Source organism: Python bivittatus, unplaced genomic scaffold (genome assembly GCF_059951505.1).
Source record: "Python bivittatus isolate LINGU-HERP-01145 unplaced genomic scaffold, Pbiv_v1 ctg000190_np1212, whole genome shotgun sequence".
In the NCBI taxonomy this organism is placed as follows: Eukaryota; Metazoa; Chordata; class Lepidosauria; order Squamata; family Pythonidae; genus Python; species Python bivittatus.
Window position 1 is genome coordinate 15,690,585 of NW_028277042.1, and position 18,899 is coordinate 15,709,483.

An 18,899-nucleotide genomic window follows, 5' to 3' on the forward strand; every position below is an offset into this window, starting at 1 on the left:
GTTGCTTCAACTTTTAAGTTTTCCATATTAAAAGTTTAATGTTATTTGATGCTATTTTCTCTGTAATCTATATAAAAATATACTTAAGAATCAGACCGTGCAAATACCCCTAATCCCTGCAATACGACAACTATCGAGAATAGGGACAGAATTAAAAGGCAGAGAGACGACTTTACTACCACAAGTAAAACCTTTCAAATCTGCTCTTCCAATGGGTGGGGCCTTTCTCATAGCTACTCATACCGTGGTTACCTCATGGTTGGATTCTTACAGTGCACTCTTGAAGAACTTCAGCTGTCCCAGAACGCTTTGCTATGCCCGTGCAGCACCTTTGTTGCACAAGCTGCATGGATTGCCAGTTGGCTTATGGGTGCAATTCAAGGGGCTGGTTATCACCTATATGCAACCTGGGGCCTACCTTTCGGGACTGCCTCTCCCTTGTAATGCCTGCCTGTCCTGGGTGTTCCGAGAGCATCGGCTTCCTTCAAGTCCCTCCAACTGACCAATGTCTTCTAGCGAGACCCAGGAAGTGGACCTTCTCTGTGTGGCACCTGTCCCTTGGAACAATGTTCCCCCAAAGAACTGCATCGCTTCCGCCTTGCCCATTATCAAGCGCTCTTTAAACAGCTGGATTTTCCTGCAGGCATTGAGTTAGATGGATGGTTGGGCTCTGACAGCTGTGAGGAATTTGGAATGGGGGGGAGGGGGGCAGGTGTTGCTGCCTCCATGAACACTGTCCTTATCGCTGGAGTCATTTTTTATTTTTATTTTGTAAAGCTGCCTAGTCACCTGGAATAGGTGGCCTCCAGATGATGATGATGATGATAGCAACAACTAGTAATAGTAGTAAATATTCAAACGTCACCCCATTGTTCGAAACAAATGGTATTCTAGACGCAGCTATCTGCCTACTGCTAAGGATGTTCCTGTGTAATACTTGATGGTTTGCAACTGAATTTGTGAACAAATTCTATTGCCAAAGCATTATACGTAAAGTGATGTGAAATCCTGGTGACATGCATGTTGAGGGAAGTTTGAATATTTTTTTGCCAGTTCCTTTTTCAGCCTTACATAGCCTGGCAAGGCCTGGATAATCAGAACAAGATTTATGTGAACATAATATGGGAAACTTTAGGTGTGGGTGTGCTTATTCATACCCTAAGTGAAGAAGCAATAAGGGCCATGGAGGTTCCCAGCATATTCAGAAACCTTTCAAACCGTCACCTTCTTTGCTCCCACCTGCCATGATCCAATGCCTGTATTTTACTTACAGCATAGCTCTTAGATCTGTAATTAGAATAGGACCAGTATGGTTTTAATAGTTTTATTAGGAATTCAAATATTTAACAGATAGAAGTATACAAACAGCCTGTGCGTGCAATGGGGCAAATTTTACCCCCCTGCCACTGAAGAGGGAATGTTTAATATCGACGGTTCATACAGCAACTGGTTCACCTTCATTTTCAATGAGAATGACAGCCTTTGGAGAGTCTTGGGTATCTGGAAAAATATGAAAGGCCACTGATGATCTTGCTTGCTTGGTTTGGGAAGCTGGTCAAATTATTTTCAAACTAGTTGTTAGCACGGATTAGCCATTCTAAGTACGGGCCAGCTCAACCCTGCTTAGGGTCTAACCTTGTCTGAGCTCAGAAGCTAAGCAGGGCTGGGCAGGGTTAATGCTGAATTAGGATAAACTGGGAGGTCACTAGACATCCTGAAAGGAGATAATGATGAACCATTTCTACACTGTTGCCAAGAAAACTGCTCAGGTATGTGGACAGAACCACCAGGAGCCTTAACTCTTCTCAAGGATATGGTTACCTTTGCATGTATCTATTTAAAAATAAGCCCCTCTGAGTTCTGTGGGATTTACAGTAAGTGGACATAGGGTTTCATGCTCCATACACTTACGGTACATTGCCCACTTTCAGAAGTGCTAAGGAGTTAATGAGTAATGTGTGGAGAAAAGCCACCAAACTCTGATTCAACCCCCTGACCCCCATTCAAACAGAGAGGTATATTCTAAAGCTGTGACTGATTCTTTTCTGCGTTGAGTAAACTTTACATGCTACTTCACAAGATATGGTTACCATAGTAAAGCCGTTCATAAGCAGCCAATGGTTGTCAACATCATGATTCCTCACCCTCTGTGAAATCCACAAAGCCGCCCATCTTTTCTGATGAAGGGAGCGAAATCCCCATTGCTTTACGGATTCCGTACGTGCTCACAATGTCACCTGGAGCCACCTGTTGCGCAAGCTCTTTCAGGTTGTTGGTTACCCTTTCCGCTGAAAAAGTGACAGAAACAGACTGATGTAAGGCTACTTAAAACTTTAAGGCTACTTAAAACTTTATCTTCAACAAAAAAAAAATGGGATGCATAGGGACATAATAAAGATGAAAGCAAAATGCGCTGAACCGTTTTCCCCCTTGATACATTTTCACAACCTGGTGATTCCACAAAGTGGCCAATGGAAAACCATGCTACAAAATGGCATTTCATTAGTAAATAAATATGCCCAAATTGTGCTCTGATGATAAATAGTCTAAGTAGTGCAATGTGAAGATTTGAGGGTAAAATGCTTTATATAGAACTCAACATTTACAAAACTATACAAGTTCCAATTATCAGAGTCGCCTGGCATGCGAGTGGCTATATAAATTGAGCATCAACGGCTAGCAGCTTTTCAAAGTTTACACTATGTGTTAAGAGCATAATATCCTTACCCAAATGCATCTCCTTGTAAGATGGGCCCAAAAGACAAATCATATTAGGTGGAGGTCTTGTACTCAACCGTTCATTTTGAGCATCTTGAAGGTCGCAAATCAATTTTGTGGTTTCATCAAGTTTTCTCTGAAATATTTCTGCTTCTATGAAGTCAAATATGAAGCAGCGGGTCACTATTAATTGAGCTGGGTTTTGCCACAAAGCCTTGCGAAGTAATGCTAACTCACCTTCAGAATCAAATTCCTCAGCAGACACCCCAAAATTCGTTACTGCTCTCAGTGCTGTAAGCCTCTCCTTGCTTAGGCAAGCGTCAAACTTGGCTGGATCTGTTTCTATAATCTAGAAATACGAGCAAATATATGGTCTTACAATCCAGGGAAAAAATAAATTTATACAACACACTTCATCCAATATCAGTTCAAAACATGGATGTATAAACTGAATGGTTTAAAGAAACCAAGTTAATTCTCCATCCTCTCAAGACAGTGCAGGCCTTGTGCTACCCAAACACTGCGGACTTAGCCAGCCCGCTGTGATATCATAGAATAGTGTGTCCTCAACTTTTTATGAGCTGACCACTAAACATGTTCAGAGCTTCCAAAGTCCCATTTTTTTGCTAGGAGAGCATGATGGGCTATGAACGAGTTACCTCAGTGATGAATCCATACCAGAAAAAGTCTGCCTTCCTACTTGCCACAAGTCTGAAAGCAATTAATGTGCTCTTTTGAAGGTATTTCAAAATACGGTCATTTGAAGGTATTATAAACACTTAAGTATTTAAGCTTGTACTGGGGAATGCTGGATCCTTGACTTACGTGGTGGAGTTCTGAGAAAAATTGGCAGTGAAAACTCAGTGAAACCCAGCCCAGTAGCCTGAGGTATCAAGCCGATCCAGAGGGATTGTTCCCCAGGCCACACTCCCTTTTTTTTTTGACCCCAAACAAGTGGAAGGAGACATCCTTAGTGCTAAGGCCTGCGAAACAACTTCCTTTCAGCTGTGCTATATGAGTACAGTGACCATATTTTCTTGGAAAAAATAAAGGACAGACCTGAAAAAGGAGCAAATCTGAAAGAGGTTCATAAGGATATTTTTTTTAAGTTGTATATATTTATGACCTTGCTTTACAAAGGAAAATTCAAGAGCAAAACCAAGGAAACTTTACAAAAATGCATGTTCAAATAAAAATATCTGAAGTCAAACAGTAGATGTAAATTTATTTTAAAACGAAAATTCCACTGCCATATTTTTCACATGAATGTGAAAGACGGGGCATTAAGTGGTACCATTTGTACGGTAAAAGTTAAATGACCAAAATCAAGGGCAAAAGTGACTTTGTGAACAATAAATAAATCCAAAGGACAGCTCTTTGAAATAAAGGACTGTTTTTTATAATAAAGGATATATGGTCACTATATCCATGAGCCAACTGAAGAGGTGAAGCAGAGAACTGTGCAAATGAGGAGCCCGCTGGCTGAAAACCCCACCAATCCTAGAGTGTTTATAACCACATTTATAACTATGTCACCTCTATCTCTTTTGTTGTATCCGTCTTTTCATGTAAGCGTTCTGTTTCCTCTGCGGTCTGCAGCTAGAAAGGAATCAAGTAAAGTAAGGATATAGCAAAATAAAAAGTATACCTTGGGCCAGTGTTCCTCGACCTTAGCAGCTTGAAGTCTACACATCTTTAAGCTGCCAAGGTTGAGGAACACTGCCTTGGACACCACCCAGTAATACTAGATTTTTAGAGTTACGTTGCCAAACACTTGATAAGGGACTTCCTTCTATATCACCCCAGGGCTTTTCCCACTGCCATATGAACAACCCACGCAGGAGCAAAGAGCAGTCATCCTGGTTCCTCCTACGTGGAGAAAAGACAGTTCCTCACCACCCTCCCCAATCATTTAGTTGAATATTAATAGGCTAGTCCTAATGTTGTTAACCGAGAAATGATAAGGAAAGATTTCATTTTCCTGCTGTGCGTGAATCTCCTTAGTGCTGCAACATTTAAGCTGCTGTTTATAGACGTTCACATGTACATGTTCTCACCATCTCGAGTTCTCTGAGCGTGCGAGAATGCCCGCCTTGCGTCAAGACATCCAGCAAGCTATCAGCCATGAGACCCGGGTAATCGTGAGACTTTGCCAGAAACTCATTGATGCTAAAAGCAAGGGAACACAATTACTATACAATAAACAATTATTTACGGCCAACATGCCATTCACATAATCTAGTTACTATTGTGGGCCAGAAATTAACTTCCAGGCTACAAGGTAGCAATAAAAAAAAAAAAATCATTACACTTGGATATCTCTTTTTTAATTGAACACTCATCAAGGACCAAGTCTAATCTCAGTGATAAAAACAGCCAGCTTTATTTAGCAAAGATCTTATCTCTCTATCCTGTTGCTGCTAAAGCAAAACATAGTAAAGGAAAATAAGATAAAAAACTCAAAGAACAGATGAACAGTGCCCACAGGACGTTCTTTATTTGTCCTTATGAAATACTAAATAACAGAGAAACCTAGGAGGTGAGTTACATGAAGCAACCATGACCTTCATAGAAACTGCTTATGGAGCTACAGAACTACGTAACATTATAGTTAAATGGTACATTAAAAGCCACTTTCCTAATGCTGGCAGAGACTATTTCATGCATTCTGGCCTAATAAATCTGAGCAAAAGTTAACATGAAGGGCAGAAAAAGACGTACAGCCTGCACAAAGTCTTACATTCATGTTCCTGTACGGACTACCATAATTCCTGTTATATCTCATCCATGTGGAGGACAGGGATTAGAATCACAAAGTAACTAGCAATGAAAGACTTTTCTACAGCCACAATAATTATTTGGCTTTATTTTCTCCTTGGTGTTCTACTGATTAAATTGGAATAACAAAAACAACAAAAATCTAAATATTTCCCCTCCTTCGCAGTTTTGTTTTTATATTGTGCAACAGCAAGTTAGATTGTTTTAAAGTAAGTTTTCTTTTCTACCGCTTTTAAATGCACTATATAGTATTTTAGAAAGAGAAATATAGGACAAAGATTGGGTTTTGGGAGAAAGTGAGAGATTCTCTCATTCTTGGTGTCAAGCGTCCAGTATCCCTTCTTAGTAAAAGGGAAAACAAGCACATTTGATGTAAAAGTGTCTAAAAAAGTGTCTAGCAAACAAAACGTAAGAACAAAGGGGAATCTTCTCACTTCTCACTTGCTGAAACACTCACTTGAAAATTCCTGGATTAGAATCTTCTCCATAAGTGGAATAGATTAAATCGGAGTCGTCCTTGCTAATATTTGCAAATGTGGAATCGTATGCTGGAGCATAAGAGCTAAAAGGCCCATAGTTCAAGTACATCACTAATGGAAAATGAGAGAGCAGGAATTAATTATCTTGCAGATAAGGGTATCCTTCTTGAATACCTGACAATGACATAGAAAGCTTTTATTAGTCTACCATTTCTTCAAAAGCATCCATTATTCTTTGGAAAAGGGAGTCCAATCTCACAATTTAAGCCAGGGGCATTAAGAGTGTGCTGTGTTTACGTTCTGGCTGTGATAAAGAACTCTTTTGGGGCCTCTAGTGCCAGTTCTACTTGTGCACCAAATGTGCAAAAGAGGCAGCACACTCTGGCTCTTACTTGAGAGATGATACAAACAATCCCGTGAAGAAAGGCGCTGCTTTAGTTTCTTCCAAAAGGACTGGAGCTTACTCTATCTATCTATCTATCTATCTATCTATCTATCTATCTATCTATCTATCTATCTATCTATCTATCTATCAAACTTAACCCCGCCCATCTCCCCCCAATGGGGGACTCTGGGCAGCTTACAACAGATTAAAACAATGAATAAATGCATAATTAAAATTTATAAAAAAACACATTTACACAGAGTAGAAGGAACAGGAAAAATCCAGGAGGCCGATGGAAGCAACCCCAGGCCTCTAGGGGGCTAGCCAACCCCACATCTGATGACCTCCCTCCCCACCCCAGGCCAGATGGCAGAGCCAGGTCTTCAAGTCCCTCCGAAAGGCCGGGAGTGAGGGGGCCTGTCTCACCTCCGGGGGCAAGATGTTCCAAAGGGCGGGGGCTACAGCAGAGAAGGCCTGCCTTCCGGACCCCGCTAGTCGGAGTTCTTTTGCCGAGGGGGTCCGGAGCATGCCCTCTCTGTGTGATTGGGTGGGATGGGTTGAAATCGTGGGGGAGAGGCGGTCCCTCAGGTAGCCTGGCCCCATGCCATGTAGGGCTTTAAAGGTGATAACCAACACCTTGAATTGGACCCGGAAGCAAACCGGTACCCAATGCAGCTCATGGAGCAATGGTGTTATATGGGTCCTTCTTTGGACCCCAAAAATAGCTTGCGCAGCTGCATTCTGGACCAGCTGAAGCTTCCGGATGCTCTTCAAGGGTAGCCCCATGTAGAGCGCATTACAGTAGACTATCTGGGAGATAACAAGGGCATGAGTGACCGTTCAAAGGGCATCCCGATCCAGGAAGGGGCGTAACTGGCGCACAACCCGGAGCTGTGCAAAAGCCCTCCTGGCCGCGTTTAACTTACCTATTGCTCACGCTCATTTTTTATGGGAAACCGGGATGCTTTAATATAGGAATAGCGATTACCTGGGGTTACTTTGTTCCTTTTGTCTTCCTTAAACCCTTGTAGAGTGTTGACACCTGACTGGAGTCTTCCCGCTGTCACTCCCAGCTTCACAGAGCTGTGACCCATATCTAATACCCAAAAGGAAGACCGGGGAATAAGGATCCGAGAGGTGAGTTTGAACGTTCTTTATAAAAAACAGAAATAAATCTATCCTACTAATGCCACGTGTGCAACGTGTCCTTCCTGAGTATTAGATTTTTCTCACGCTTTTCTGACAATCCGTGGCGGGAAATAGTTTCTTAGGAACACTGAGTGGCAGTCCCCAGGCAGCGAAAGAAAACAGCAAGCCTTGGAGCTACGAGACCCACTGAGATGCAGAGCTGAAAGACGAGGGGAGGAAAAGAGCCCAACCAGAGTCTGCAAACCCAAACAAGCCCACTGCGTGCAGCCACCAAGCAGCTCCAGAAAGACAGGGCTGTGAGTGCTGCAGGGAGAGAGAAACCCCACTCACTGGCTACAGGAGCTGAAGACTGGGGGGGAGGGGGGGGGAGGAAGTTAAAATAGGAAAAGACAGTGCTACCGACATAGAGATAGGAATATAGACCCAGATCATAAAGACAGAAACGTATAGATGAAATAAGATAGAAATAGTTCTAAACTCACAGTAAGACCAAGACTGTAGGTTAGGAAAATAGAAATAAGCACAGAATTACCATGAAGTTTAAAAGGAAGGAACAGGAGTTTAATTTTGTATAATAAGAGGTTTTTGTGGGGAAAAACAAATTCCGTTTTTGTGTCTGTGATCTGTACTAGATTAAGAAAAGCCCTGCTAAAAGTGCATTATAATGCATTCAAATAATGGAAACGGTTAAGTGTATCCCATTTCATTGAACTGAAAAGCTGTCTTTCGGAACGGAAGCACATTCACGTGGATCAGACTTTACAATTTAGCAAGGCATTCATAAAGACGGCTCCCCAGAAACTTAGGTCACTATTTCCCCTATGAAATGTCATTCCTCTGAAAGACAAACTGATTGAAGTACATCTAATATCAGAGAGGGGTTATCTGCTCCTGGGGCTTTCTAAGACACCAGTAGACACAGTCCTCAGTGCCGCTTCTAAATGAAGAACCCTGCTGCTCATAAACATCCTCAAGAAGGAAGAGCATTAAAATTGCTGTAATGAGCATTACCTCCTGCTATATTTTCTGCTGGATTAAGAAGTCCCAGGGTGGTTGTGCCATCAGGTTTTCTCCTCTCAAACTCACACTGAAAAAGATCAAGCTGTTAGAGCAGATCTCCTGCCTAGGGATTAAAATGCTAGTACAATAAGGAGCCATTTTTTACTTAGTAGGTTCTTTTGCTAACTGTTTCAATTAATGGAGATTCTGAAGATGTTGATATTTAAGGATATAAAGCATTATGCCAAGCCAAAGAGACTTACACTGGAAGTTAAACTAAGTTTTCTAAATGTTGGTAACTTTTGTCTGCTTACCTGAGTGTTTGCAGAACGTTTGGTTAACTTTCCTCCTGAATCTCTAATTATACGTTCGATCAGTTCTTGCTCCCTCTCTAAATTACTATTCCTAATTTTTTCTTCCAATAGATCTCTTTCTTTTCTGGAAAAAAGGCATTAAAGCATATATAAAAAACCTATATGAATTACTGTGTTCCTTCACAGTACATAAATTTTTTAAAATCAATTTAATAAGAAAAAATTCACAATCTTTTGGACTTTGAATATTAGAAATGGTAAATGCCAATAACTGGTAAGAGTAACCAGTAACTGCCAAGTTCTTAATCAATTAAAATAGTGAAAGTCTGCATTCAGCCAGTGAAGTGGACACACGTCAGGAACTGGCTTCATTATACGAGCATGTCATTAGCCCTGGGTTTGCTAACCTAAGTAGAGAACGTTTTTGAATATTTTTAATGAATATTGCCTCCTTCCTAGGGCTGAGAGAGAGTGACTCGCCCAAGTCACTCAGCTGGCTTTGTGCCCAAGGCAGGAAGAGAACTCACGGTCTCCCGGTTTCTAGCCTGGTGCCTTCACCACTACATTATACGGTCTCAATCCTGCACAGCTACCAGCTCCTGATTTTACTGGAATAAAATACTTAGCTTCTGAAGGAATAATCACTTTTTGAATTCTTTGCTGGGAGTTTTAAAGGCTCTGAGGTCTGTGTCCGTGGAGTCTGCATCTTTTCCAAGACCATCGTCTTCTTCTCCCCCTGACTGCAAACCAGTTTTATCTGTCTGTTTCCTGCTTTTCTGAAGATCTGCCATGAAGTCAATACTTTGTTTCAAACTCTGAATTCGTTCCTAAGAAAACAATACACATACTTGAATTTGCCATTTTATTCCCACCAGCTGGAAAATCTGGGCAGACTGCAATTTAATGAATGAAGTGCCTAATTTTCGGCCGTTAAAAAGTACATATTCAGCTAGCGACTTTTAGAAGAGGCCTTGATGATTTTTTTCCTCCAAAGAGATGATCCCAAGAATTAAATACCATAAAGCTGTGTTTCTCAACCTTGGCATGAATGCTGGCTGGGGAATTCTGGGGGTTGAAGTCACATACCTTAAAGCTGACATGCTTGAGAAACAATGCTGTAAAGCATGTTTTGCAATACAATTTCAAATGAGTTTACTCAAATGACCTATTTATATCAGCGGGACTGACTCTTTGAAAGCCTACCTAGGATTGTAATGATTCTTGAAGATGGAATCAGCTGCAGTAATATAGCCAGGTATCAATGCACCATTTCAAAAAGCATGCCAACAGTCTTATTGTTTGCATTATAAATAATCTGTACTCCAAACAGCAATAAAAAGCCTTATTCAAAAACTCAATTCTTCTTTCCATCAATTACCTGACTGAGTATTTTCATTCCTGAATGGAGGAGCTTTTTTGCAGCCTTGTAATAAATAGTCTCTGGTTTGTTATAGACCATAGCGTTCGTACACATCAGTCTGAAATTGTCCTGTATAAACAGAAAAATTAAGGCACATGACCACAGAATTCTGGGAATACTGCCTAGAAAATGCATGTCAAGCTATGGAATCTGAATTAATGATAGAAAGTGAGCATTGTTCAGGCAGATTAGACAAACTAAGTCTCCTGACAGTACTGAGTATTTGCTAAAAGATTCGTCACGCAGATACCCGATCCATCGCATAGGTACGCGACCTTGCAAATTTTCTTCGTTCTCAAGTTCCAACTCAGACGTGGCCTGCTACTTTAACAACTCAACAGCAAAGAGGAAAATGAAAGCAAACAGCAGCATCTTTGCTCTTACACTATTGTTCCAACAGTACTGCTCACCATCTTTTCATTTTCAACTACTTGTTACTGCAGGCACAAGAATGTGTAAAAGGGATCATTTGTCTAGTGCGAGAAGCAGCACTGCAGCTGTTACCTCTGTGTTGCCTTCAAGCTAGAATGACAGGCCAAACCTTTAGGCCGGATTTAAGACCCTTCTCTTTCGACATCAGCTTGCAAAATATTGGGTGAACAGCTGTTGAGTTTCAGAGATGACAGATATGAGGCCAGAAGTGCTTCCGACAAACCTCTGATTTTACACTTTGGTATTAATGCACTGATAAAGGCGGTGTTCATCAGAGACAGTTCTCTTCAGAGATCACAGAGTTGTTTTGTCAGGCTGGACACATTAATGCATCACCACAAAAGTCTTACAGTTCTCTTTAATGTGTACCAATAGAAGGGTTGTGGGGAGACGAGAATTTTAATCAGCAGCGCTCAGAAACAGGAAGGAGCCAAGTTTAATATTAGAGCAGTGTTGTCCAAACTTGGCCACTTTAAGATGAGTGGACTTCAACTCCCAGAATTCCCCAGCCAGCCATGCTGGCTGGGGAATTCTGGGAGTTGAAGTCCACTCATCTTAAAGTGGCCAAGTTTGGACAACACTGTATTAGAGCATGCATATGCACACATATACACACCTTCACAATTTGTCTCAATTATTTATTCTAAAAGCAATGACAATGCAAAGGAACAAGGCATTTAGTGTTGATTATGTGCTAAGATTTTTTTTATCTTTCTTTTCCTCTTAAGAAAAGACAAAATTCAAATATTTTCTACTCTCCCTGTTATTCATGTTGAATTATTTTTTGTTTGAATTTCTACCGCTTAATCCTTTCAATACATTGCAGAAGAGTGACTGGGAGCAGTCACTGAACTTTCACTATTGTTATTATTATTTCATTATTATTATTGAACGATTATTCTGACAAACATATAAACAAATTCTACTTTTATCTTTGATAAATTTACGTGAATCCCTAGCCACCTTGCTTTAGAATATCTCAAGCTCTACTAAAATGTATTTTGGGTTTTAATCTTTCTTTTTCTGCAACAATCGACACCAATCCTAATCTCTTGCAAATTATTTAAGTACCACTGAAAAAATCCACAAAGCCTTTCTCTAACCAAAGGGAACGACAAATTTTGAAAACCATTTTTGATTCTATGTTCATAAACTATGAAAGTTCAGTCTCTGAGTGAAAGAAATATTTTTAAAAACTTTGTACATCACAATTGCTACTGCCAGCAAGTGTTGACATTTAATCCTCTCTCTGCAGTTAAAATATAAATTATAGGCACCTTGAGCTCTTCTATGGATTGATAACCATTATTCTTTATCTTCTCTTTCATAGTACTAAAATCCATTGGGCGTTTAATGATCATGGAGTAGCCAGGAGCGATGAAGTCAGTCACAGGAAATGAAAAGAAAGCATTTGGATCCTTTCTGTTAAGAAATGAAAAGAACAGCTCTTTATGTTTCATTTCTATAACAAAGAACAGAGTTTACTATTATTAAAAAAGGAGACACGACTCCAGCTTAAAAGAAAGTGGAAAACTAAGGTGAAACTAGAAGCAATTCTGGCCTTATCCCAACCTTATTATTTTTTTTTTTTTAAAAAAAGGATTTTATTTAGAAATATCTCTATCCCCATCCCCACACACCCCTTTTAGACTGAGATTATATTACTAAAATGTGGTTGGGATTTCTAAACCAAACTACAGGTTTTGCATTTTCTACCTCTTCAAATACAACAATGCATTCTGGCATGAAGAGCTAAGCGATACAGTTGCTAAGTGAAATGTCACATGACCGTGCCAGACTTACTACAGCAGTTCCAGTTGTGGTTGTTAAGTGAATCACCCACAGTTGTTAAGTGCAATGTCACGTGACCGTGACTTGCGACCTCCTGCCAGTTTCCTCATCAACTTTGCTTGTGGGAAGCTGGCAGTGAAGATCACAAATGGCAATCACATGACTGTGGGGTGCTGCAACGTCGTATATGCGCACCAGTCGCCAAGCGGCCAAATTGCAATCATGTGACCACAGGGATGCTGCAATGGCCACAACTTCGAGGACCGGTTGTAAATCTTCTTGTTCAGTGCCCTTGTAACTTCAAATGGTTGCTGAGCGAGTGGTCACTAAGCAAGGACTACCTGTAATACTGATTTCTGGCCACACAATATTAGCCTCGGAACTGTTAAAGTAAATATGTACCTTTTTCCATAGCTACTATATATTTCCATGCTTATCCTGATACATACTCAAGGGCTATATATCTTCTTCAAAGAAGAATAATTGGTTCCAATTGCTGCGGTCCTCTATGTATTCTGGATTTATATGAATATTTGGGGGGGTAGAAAAGTTCAGTAAGTTAATTGGTAGAATTATTTTGAGATTAATATCCTCTGGAACAAGATAAACTTAGACCATAAAACACTCACTCTCACAGTGGCCTTATATGAAATCTATATAATTTCTCTGGATTACTTCAGAGTAAGCAATTTGTAAACCTAGCACAATTACCAGTCAAACCACTTCAATAAGCCTTTTTCTTTTTTAAGAGAGAAAGCGAATATTAAATTCAGGTGACATAAGAGGTAGTGCAATTATCCCCGAAGTGCGCAACTTCGATCCAGCTTTTGACCATTGAGATTATTTAAGCATTCACCTCTTTACTAATTCCTACAAGCAACAGCATTAATACGCAAAGCCTGGTGACAACTCACCTCTGCAGTTGTCTTACAAGCTGGTTCAAAGCTTCTTGAAGGGGTGTCTGTTCCACTTCTAGGATAAAAAGAGGAAAGGAAAAAAAAACTGAACTCACATGTACTAAAAGAACGCTCCGTAGTTTGATGGAAAGAGATTCGTATTAAATAGTGACAACGTGGTATCACAAAGACGATGAAATGCATTTAAGAAGCTGCTTATCCTTCATGATTTTAACAAAGTTTCCCCATCAGGAAAGGTATTCTGAGTTGGATCTTTCCACACGCTGTGCAGACTAGCAAAAGTTTTGTTCTTTCTCTAGGGGAAGAGGTACCATTCTCTTATTCCAATCCTCCCTGTTTGACTGTAGCAGGGACTGCATTCCCACCACCTGCTTCAAATTAGTTAAATTAGCGAGCCCATTTAACTCTAGCCACATCTACTCAGTAAAAAGGCTCTACAGCAAAAGCTAGTGATTCATTCATCTTAGCTCCTGTGACTTCCTCATCATTAAAAGCCCAAAAAGTGCAGTAGATGGTGCCCTCTCTCGAGCCATGAACTCTAGGAAGTGCAGCACAATGCATTCTCTAGAATATGGCTGGCTGGGGAATTCTGGGAGTTGAAATCCATGCATCTCCAAGTTGCCAAGGTTGAGAAGCACTGAACTACAGGCTGGTTGGTTGGACTGCTCTAAATATGCTAGGGCTGGGCAGATTGCTGGCTGGGGAATTCTGGGAATTGAAGTCCACACGTTTTAAAGTGGCCAAGGCTGAGAAACCCTGCCCGAGAATGTGTGCCTTGTTTGTTACAGTATTTACATATCACATTTCTTGGCAGAAAGATTCTCAGGGTGGTTTTGATCAGGAAGCCCTGAAAGAGGGACAGCGTTTTAAGACCAGCTGCTGCTATAGTTCAAGACTTTTCATTACATGATCCAGAACATCCACTGATTTAATTTTAGAAAGAGGAATTTGCCAGTGTTTTAGGCTGTAAGAATGATGGAGAAACATCCTGGAGAAAATGACAAAGTGCAGGTGGTGCAGTGCTTAAGATTTATCTTGCTACCAATTTTTTACATAACTAATTATGGTTTAGGGTCATTACTTTATTAATGATTTTTGACTTAAAAAAAAACAAAAAGACTGCAATACAATTATAGATGTATTATGTATTTTATATATATTTATAGTTTTAATGTTTTTTGTAAGTCGCCCAGAGTCCCCCATTGGGAGGAGATGGGCGGGGGAGAAATCCAACAAAAAACAAACAAACAAATAAAATAGCAATTTGAAGGAAAAACAGCATTTTTTTACCTTCCTGTTTTGCTAAACTGCTTGCTAGCGATTTTTCAGGTGGCACTTCCAGCCTTAAAGGAGTCTGACATTTAAGTTCTCTTTCCCCTTCACTTTCGCCCCGGTCTCTCTCTCGCTTTTTTTTATCTTCCTGAAGAAACAAACAAATTACCTTGAACATGGTGAACGTGAAACATCAATACAACTGGTTGCAAAATGTTAACTGCAGTTTCTTTACTCAAGACTTCAGTTAATTGCATTGCTGAACCATAAATCTATAACATTTGGTCTAGATCACTGTAGTGGCATTAATTAGAATATTCCTTAATGTTTAAGGGATCTCAATTCACAGGAAGCTGAGTTATATCAGGTCAGGAGATTTGCTCATGTAAATTACCACTACTAAGATACATTTGCGCTGCTTCCTACATAAAAGGATAATGCACGGCCGGCAGATACTGGATCCCAGTGCACGCTGTGCCTCAGTGCCACAAGGCCAGAGTCGATGGGAGTTGCAGTCCAGCAATATCAAAGGGTCACAAATTCTTCGTATGAACCTCCTCTGAAATAAAGGCACTTTCCACAGTACCCTCCCTCCTGTTTTTAATTTAAATTTAACCAATGCTTGAGAAGGGGGACTTTCTGGCTTTTCAAGTTTTTAAGGGATTATTTTCATGCCCCACCTAATAATCTCAAAGACCTATCTAGCACAAGCAAACACTTTTTTGCATTTGAAAGTAAACCAAGTAACCGTTCTAAGAGTTACCTTTACTTTTCTCTTTCTTTTTTCCTTTTCCTCACCGGGAACTTGTTTTTCTGTTTTTTTCCTTTTCTTTCTTTTCTTGTCTTTGTGTTTCTCCTGTTCGCTCTTGTCTCCGTGCAAGGCAGGATCGGGCGCTGAGCTCCGAGTAGACAGTTCTGTGACTTCATTTCCTCCCACTTTCAAAACAAGTTTTAATGGTTTCTCCACATATTCTTGAAAAAACATATAAAGTAGGACACCTGGTTAAGCTTTCTAAATATCCTGCAATATAACATCTAATCAATTCAATTATGAGTTCAAAAATTATTAAGATTAATTACATTATTTAATGATGAAAAGATTAGCAGATTAAGACATGCATAAACCTTGTAAGACGGACCTCAAACTTGTTTAGATGTTTCAAATTACTACTAGAAATTAGAATTCAGTCAGTCATACAAGAATCGACATTCATCCACTGACCTTAACACAGATTTTAGTTATATTATCTGAATGTGCAAGAAGCAATGTGACTAGCCAAAGTTATCATTATAACACAGAGGTAACTTTCACACATTGCTCTAAACCACAGCACACTGGCTTAGTGTGATATTCCCTCCTGAGCTCAGAGGTGCAGAACAAATATTTCTGTGCTTTTTGTCTTCCAAATATCTTGAGAAAAATGAAAAATTCAATGTAAGATGTCATAATTAAATTATTTTCATAGATAAGAAGCTAGAAAACTTTGAGATTCATTCCAAAAACTAAATTTCACTCCAAAGTGAAATACAATGAAGTTTTTCAGATAACCTTGCCACTGAATAGAAAAGCTGCATGAAGAATGCAGAGACTGAGAAGACTTGTATGTGATACATTGTTAACAGAAGTTAACAAAGACAGGTAAATGGATGGATATGCATGGAGGCACAATGACCTAAAACAATGTGCAGATAGACATATGTATGTGCAAACACATCAAAGAAACATTGGGACATACGTGTTGTAATCAAACGTGCACGTACACTGATATAGATTGCGTATCTTGAGAGAGATATACGCATTTTATCAGTAAGCATACAAACTACATGATCAGCCGTGAAGACGTGCAGAAAATAAATAAAACAGTATGGATCTATATCCAGATCAGCCCCCCTGCAGATGTCACCTTCCAGGCACAGAGGGACTGCACCCCTCATCATCCCCCAGCCAGTGCGGGGTGGCAATGGAGCTACAGTCCAATCCCTCTGGGTGAGCAGAGGCACTGGGCTGCGTCTTAAATACAGAGAAAGCTGCAGCTTTCCTGAGGTTGCAGATGTACCCCCCTTCTGGCTGGGGCTGCTGGGAACTGTAGTCAAGGCACCATGGGAGCCCCTCAGCGGGACGGTCAGCGTCAGCAGCAGCCCCTCTTACGCTGCGCCTCAAACACAGCTGCAGGCCAGCTCCTCCCGCCCAGCTGGCGCTTGCTCTTCCAATCTGGAAATGCGACCCCCAGGATCCCTGTCTAAACGTCGGGGAACAAAAAGTCCTTCCCGGGGGTTGCAGTTTCACACCTGGCCAGGGATTCTGGGAGCTGCAGCCCTCTTCCCTCTGGCAGGGGATTCTGGGAGCTATAGACCCCTTCCCTCTGGCAGGGGATCCTGGGAGCTGCAGTCCCCTTCCCTCTGGCCGGGGATCCTGGGAGCTGCAGTTCTCTCTGGCAGGGGATCCTGGGAGCCCTGGTTCCTCCGAAAGGCTGAAGAGTCAAGAATCTGGGGGGCGTCCCACCAGCTCCCCTCATGAAGGCGGCCTGGCTTCGAGTAGGCCGGAGAGGAAGGCGCCTCGGCCCAGCCCTCCTCTCCTCTCCCCCCACCACAGTACCTTCATACGGGTACTTCTCCCCCTTGTGCTTCTTGTGCTTCTTGCCCATGGCCCGCATCGGGCGGCGGTGACGTCAGCCTCGCGCCCCCAGTCGCGCTGCCTCGCTCTCGCGAGAGGGGCGAGGGGGCGGGGCCGGGCGGAGCGAGCTGCGGAGAGCAGCCCACGAGGCGGAGCTCCCGGGTCCCGCCCCCTTCCCCCGCCCGGGAGCCGGCCGCGAGGCGGCGGCGGCGAGTTGCGGCTCGAGCCCCTCCTGGCGCCCTCTGGTGGCTGCCTGAGGCTTTGCAGCGCGGAGGGGCGGCGAGGCGTGCCGCGTGCGGGCGGTGCACGTGCGAGAGCGGCCTTGCCGGGCAGCTCCGCGTGCCTTTTTTTCCGCTTTGCGAGGGAGGCTGATTTCTCTCTCTCTCTCTTTTTTGCAAAGGGTTCCTTCCAGGGAGGGTGGTTGGAAATCTGTCCAAAAAAGAGGCCCTTTTGCCCTCGAGCTCGACGAGGCTTGACCAGGTCAGTGGAAGCGCCGGCTCGGCCGCTGCCTTGCACCCAGGGGGTTTCAGGGGGAGAATCGGGGAGAGCAGCCCCTTCTGGGGGTCCACTCAGAAAGGGGTCGCCGCAAACCTCCTTCCAGCCGTCCTTTCCCGGAGGAAACTCATTCAGCGGAAGATCAGTACATTTCAAGGCTCACTTACGCCCCCCCCCAAATAAAGTTGGGCAGAAAGTAGCATTGACGTCTATGGGACTGGCTGTGCCCCCAATTACCGCTTCAGGCTCACTGGCCTTGGCTTGGAATAGGAGACGTGGGGGGCGCCCTCCAGCGTTGTCTTCGTGTCATTGCAGCGTGTCTCACTTCACCTTGGCTGCCCTCCAGTGGTGCTCCGGCTTTCTGCAGCCCAGACCTGGCAGCCCGGTCGTTGATAAAGCCTCGAGCCGTGCCCGTTTGGTGCCCTGCAGGGTTTCTCCACCTTGGCCACTTTCAGATGTGTGGACTTCAACTCCCCGGATCCCCCAGCTGGGGAATCCAGGGAGTTGAAGTCCACACATCTGAAAGTAGCCAAGGTGGAGAATCCCTGGTGTAGTGGCTCACAGCAGTAGCTTAGAAGCCTGGAGGCTGGGAGTTGTAGCCCTGCCTTGGGCACAGAAGCAGGCTGGGGTTTGCTCAGCCCTAGGAAGAAGGCTAGGGAGAGGCATTGCCAAGAAGACTTCATGCACTTGTCTGTGGAATTGCTGGGAGTCAGGATTGACTTGAAGACGGGGGGAAAAATTAACTCATTGGGTTGCAATGTCCCTAACCAACAAATGGAGCGTCGTTAGCCCTGGGGGGACGGAACTCACATTGCTGTCTTGCCATGGTTGGGCTGATGGCATTAGAGATGTTCTGCTCAGCTTTCAGAGTTTCTACCATCAGTAGGTGATGTGTATCCTGCCCACTGGAATACAGCAGTGGGATTTGGGGTTGCCTGCAGGTAGCAACCTTGGGGTAACTGAAGGGGACACTTATATTTTCTTGGACAGATTGGGGCTACCATAGGTAGACTTTTTGTGGACTTGGGTATTTGCCCCTGTATTTTCCAAGGGGCTGGGGTGGGTGGAGAGAGATTTCATTCTTTCTCCCCTGTGATGGAATGGAATTATGAAGGCCAAGCTCAGGGAGATAAACA

General features: G+C 42.5%; 1 protein-coding gene across 2 annotated transcripts; it reads right to left on the bottom strand.

Annotated features, from left to right (window-relative positions):
* Window positions 1-1,310: 1,310 nt before the first annotated feature.
* BRD7 (bromodomain containing 7) lies at window positions 1,311-17,387 on the bottom strand. 2 transcript variants are annotated; one of them, XM_007423563.4, is made up of 17 exons: window positions 17,251-17,387; window positions 15,453-15,626; window positions 14,673-14,802; window positions 13,380-13,437; window positions 11,952-12,096; window positions 10,201-10,311; window positions 9,468-9,649; window positions 8,823-8,946; window positions 8,521-8,596; window positions 7,349-7,456; window positions 5,954-6,086; window positions 4,776-4,887; window positions 4,255-4,317; window positions 2,956-3,067; window positions 2,728-2,871; window positions 2,145-2,288; window positions 1,311-1,500 (listed from the first exon to the last, which is right to left on the bottom strand). In XM_007423563.4, exons 2-17 carry the CDS (start codon window positions 15,579-15,581, stop codon window positions 1,436-1,438), a joined length of 1,836 nt encoding a protein of 611 aa, XP_007423625.1. In that variant the 5' UTR covers window positions 15,582-15,626; window positions 17,251-17,387; the 3' UTR covers window positions 1,311-1,435. The 2 variants fall into 2 exon arrangements, with proteins under 2 accessions (XP_007423625.1, XP_007423624.1); XM_007423562.4 differs by having other exon boundaries at window positions 15,418-15,626.
* Between the last annotated feature and the right edge of the window lie 1,512 nt (window positions 17,388-18,899).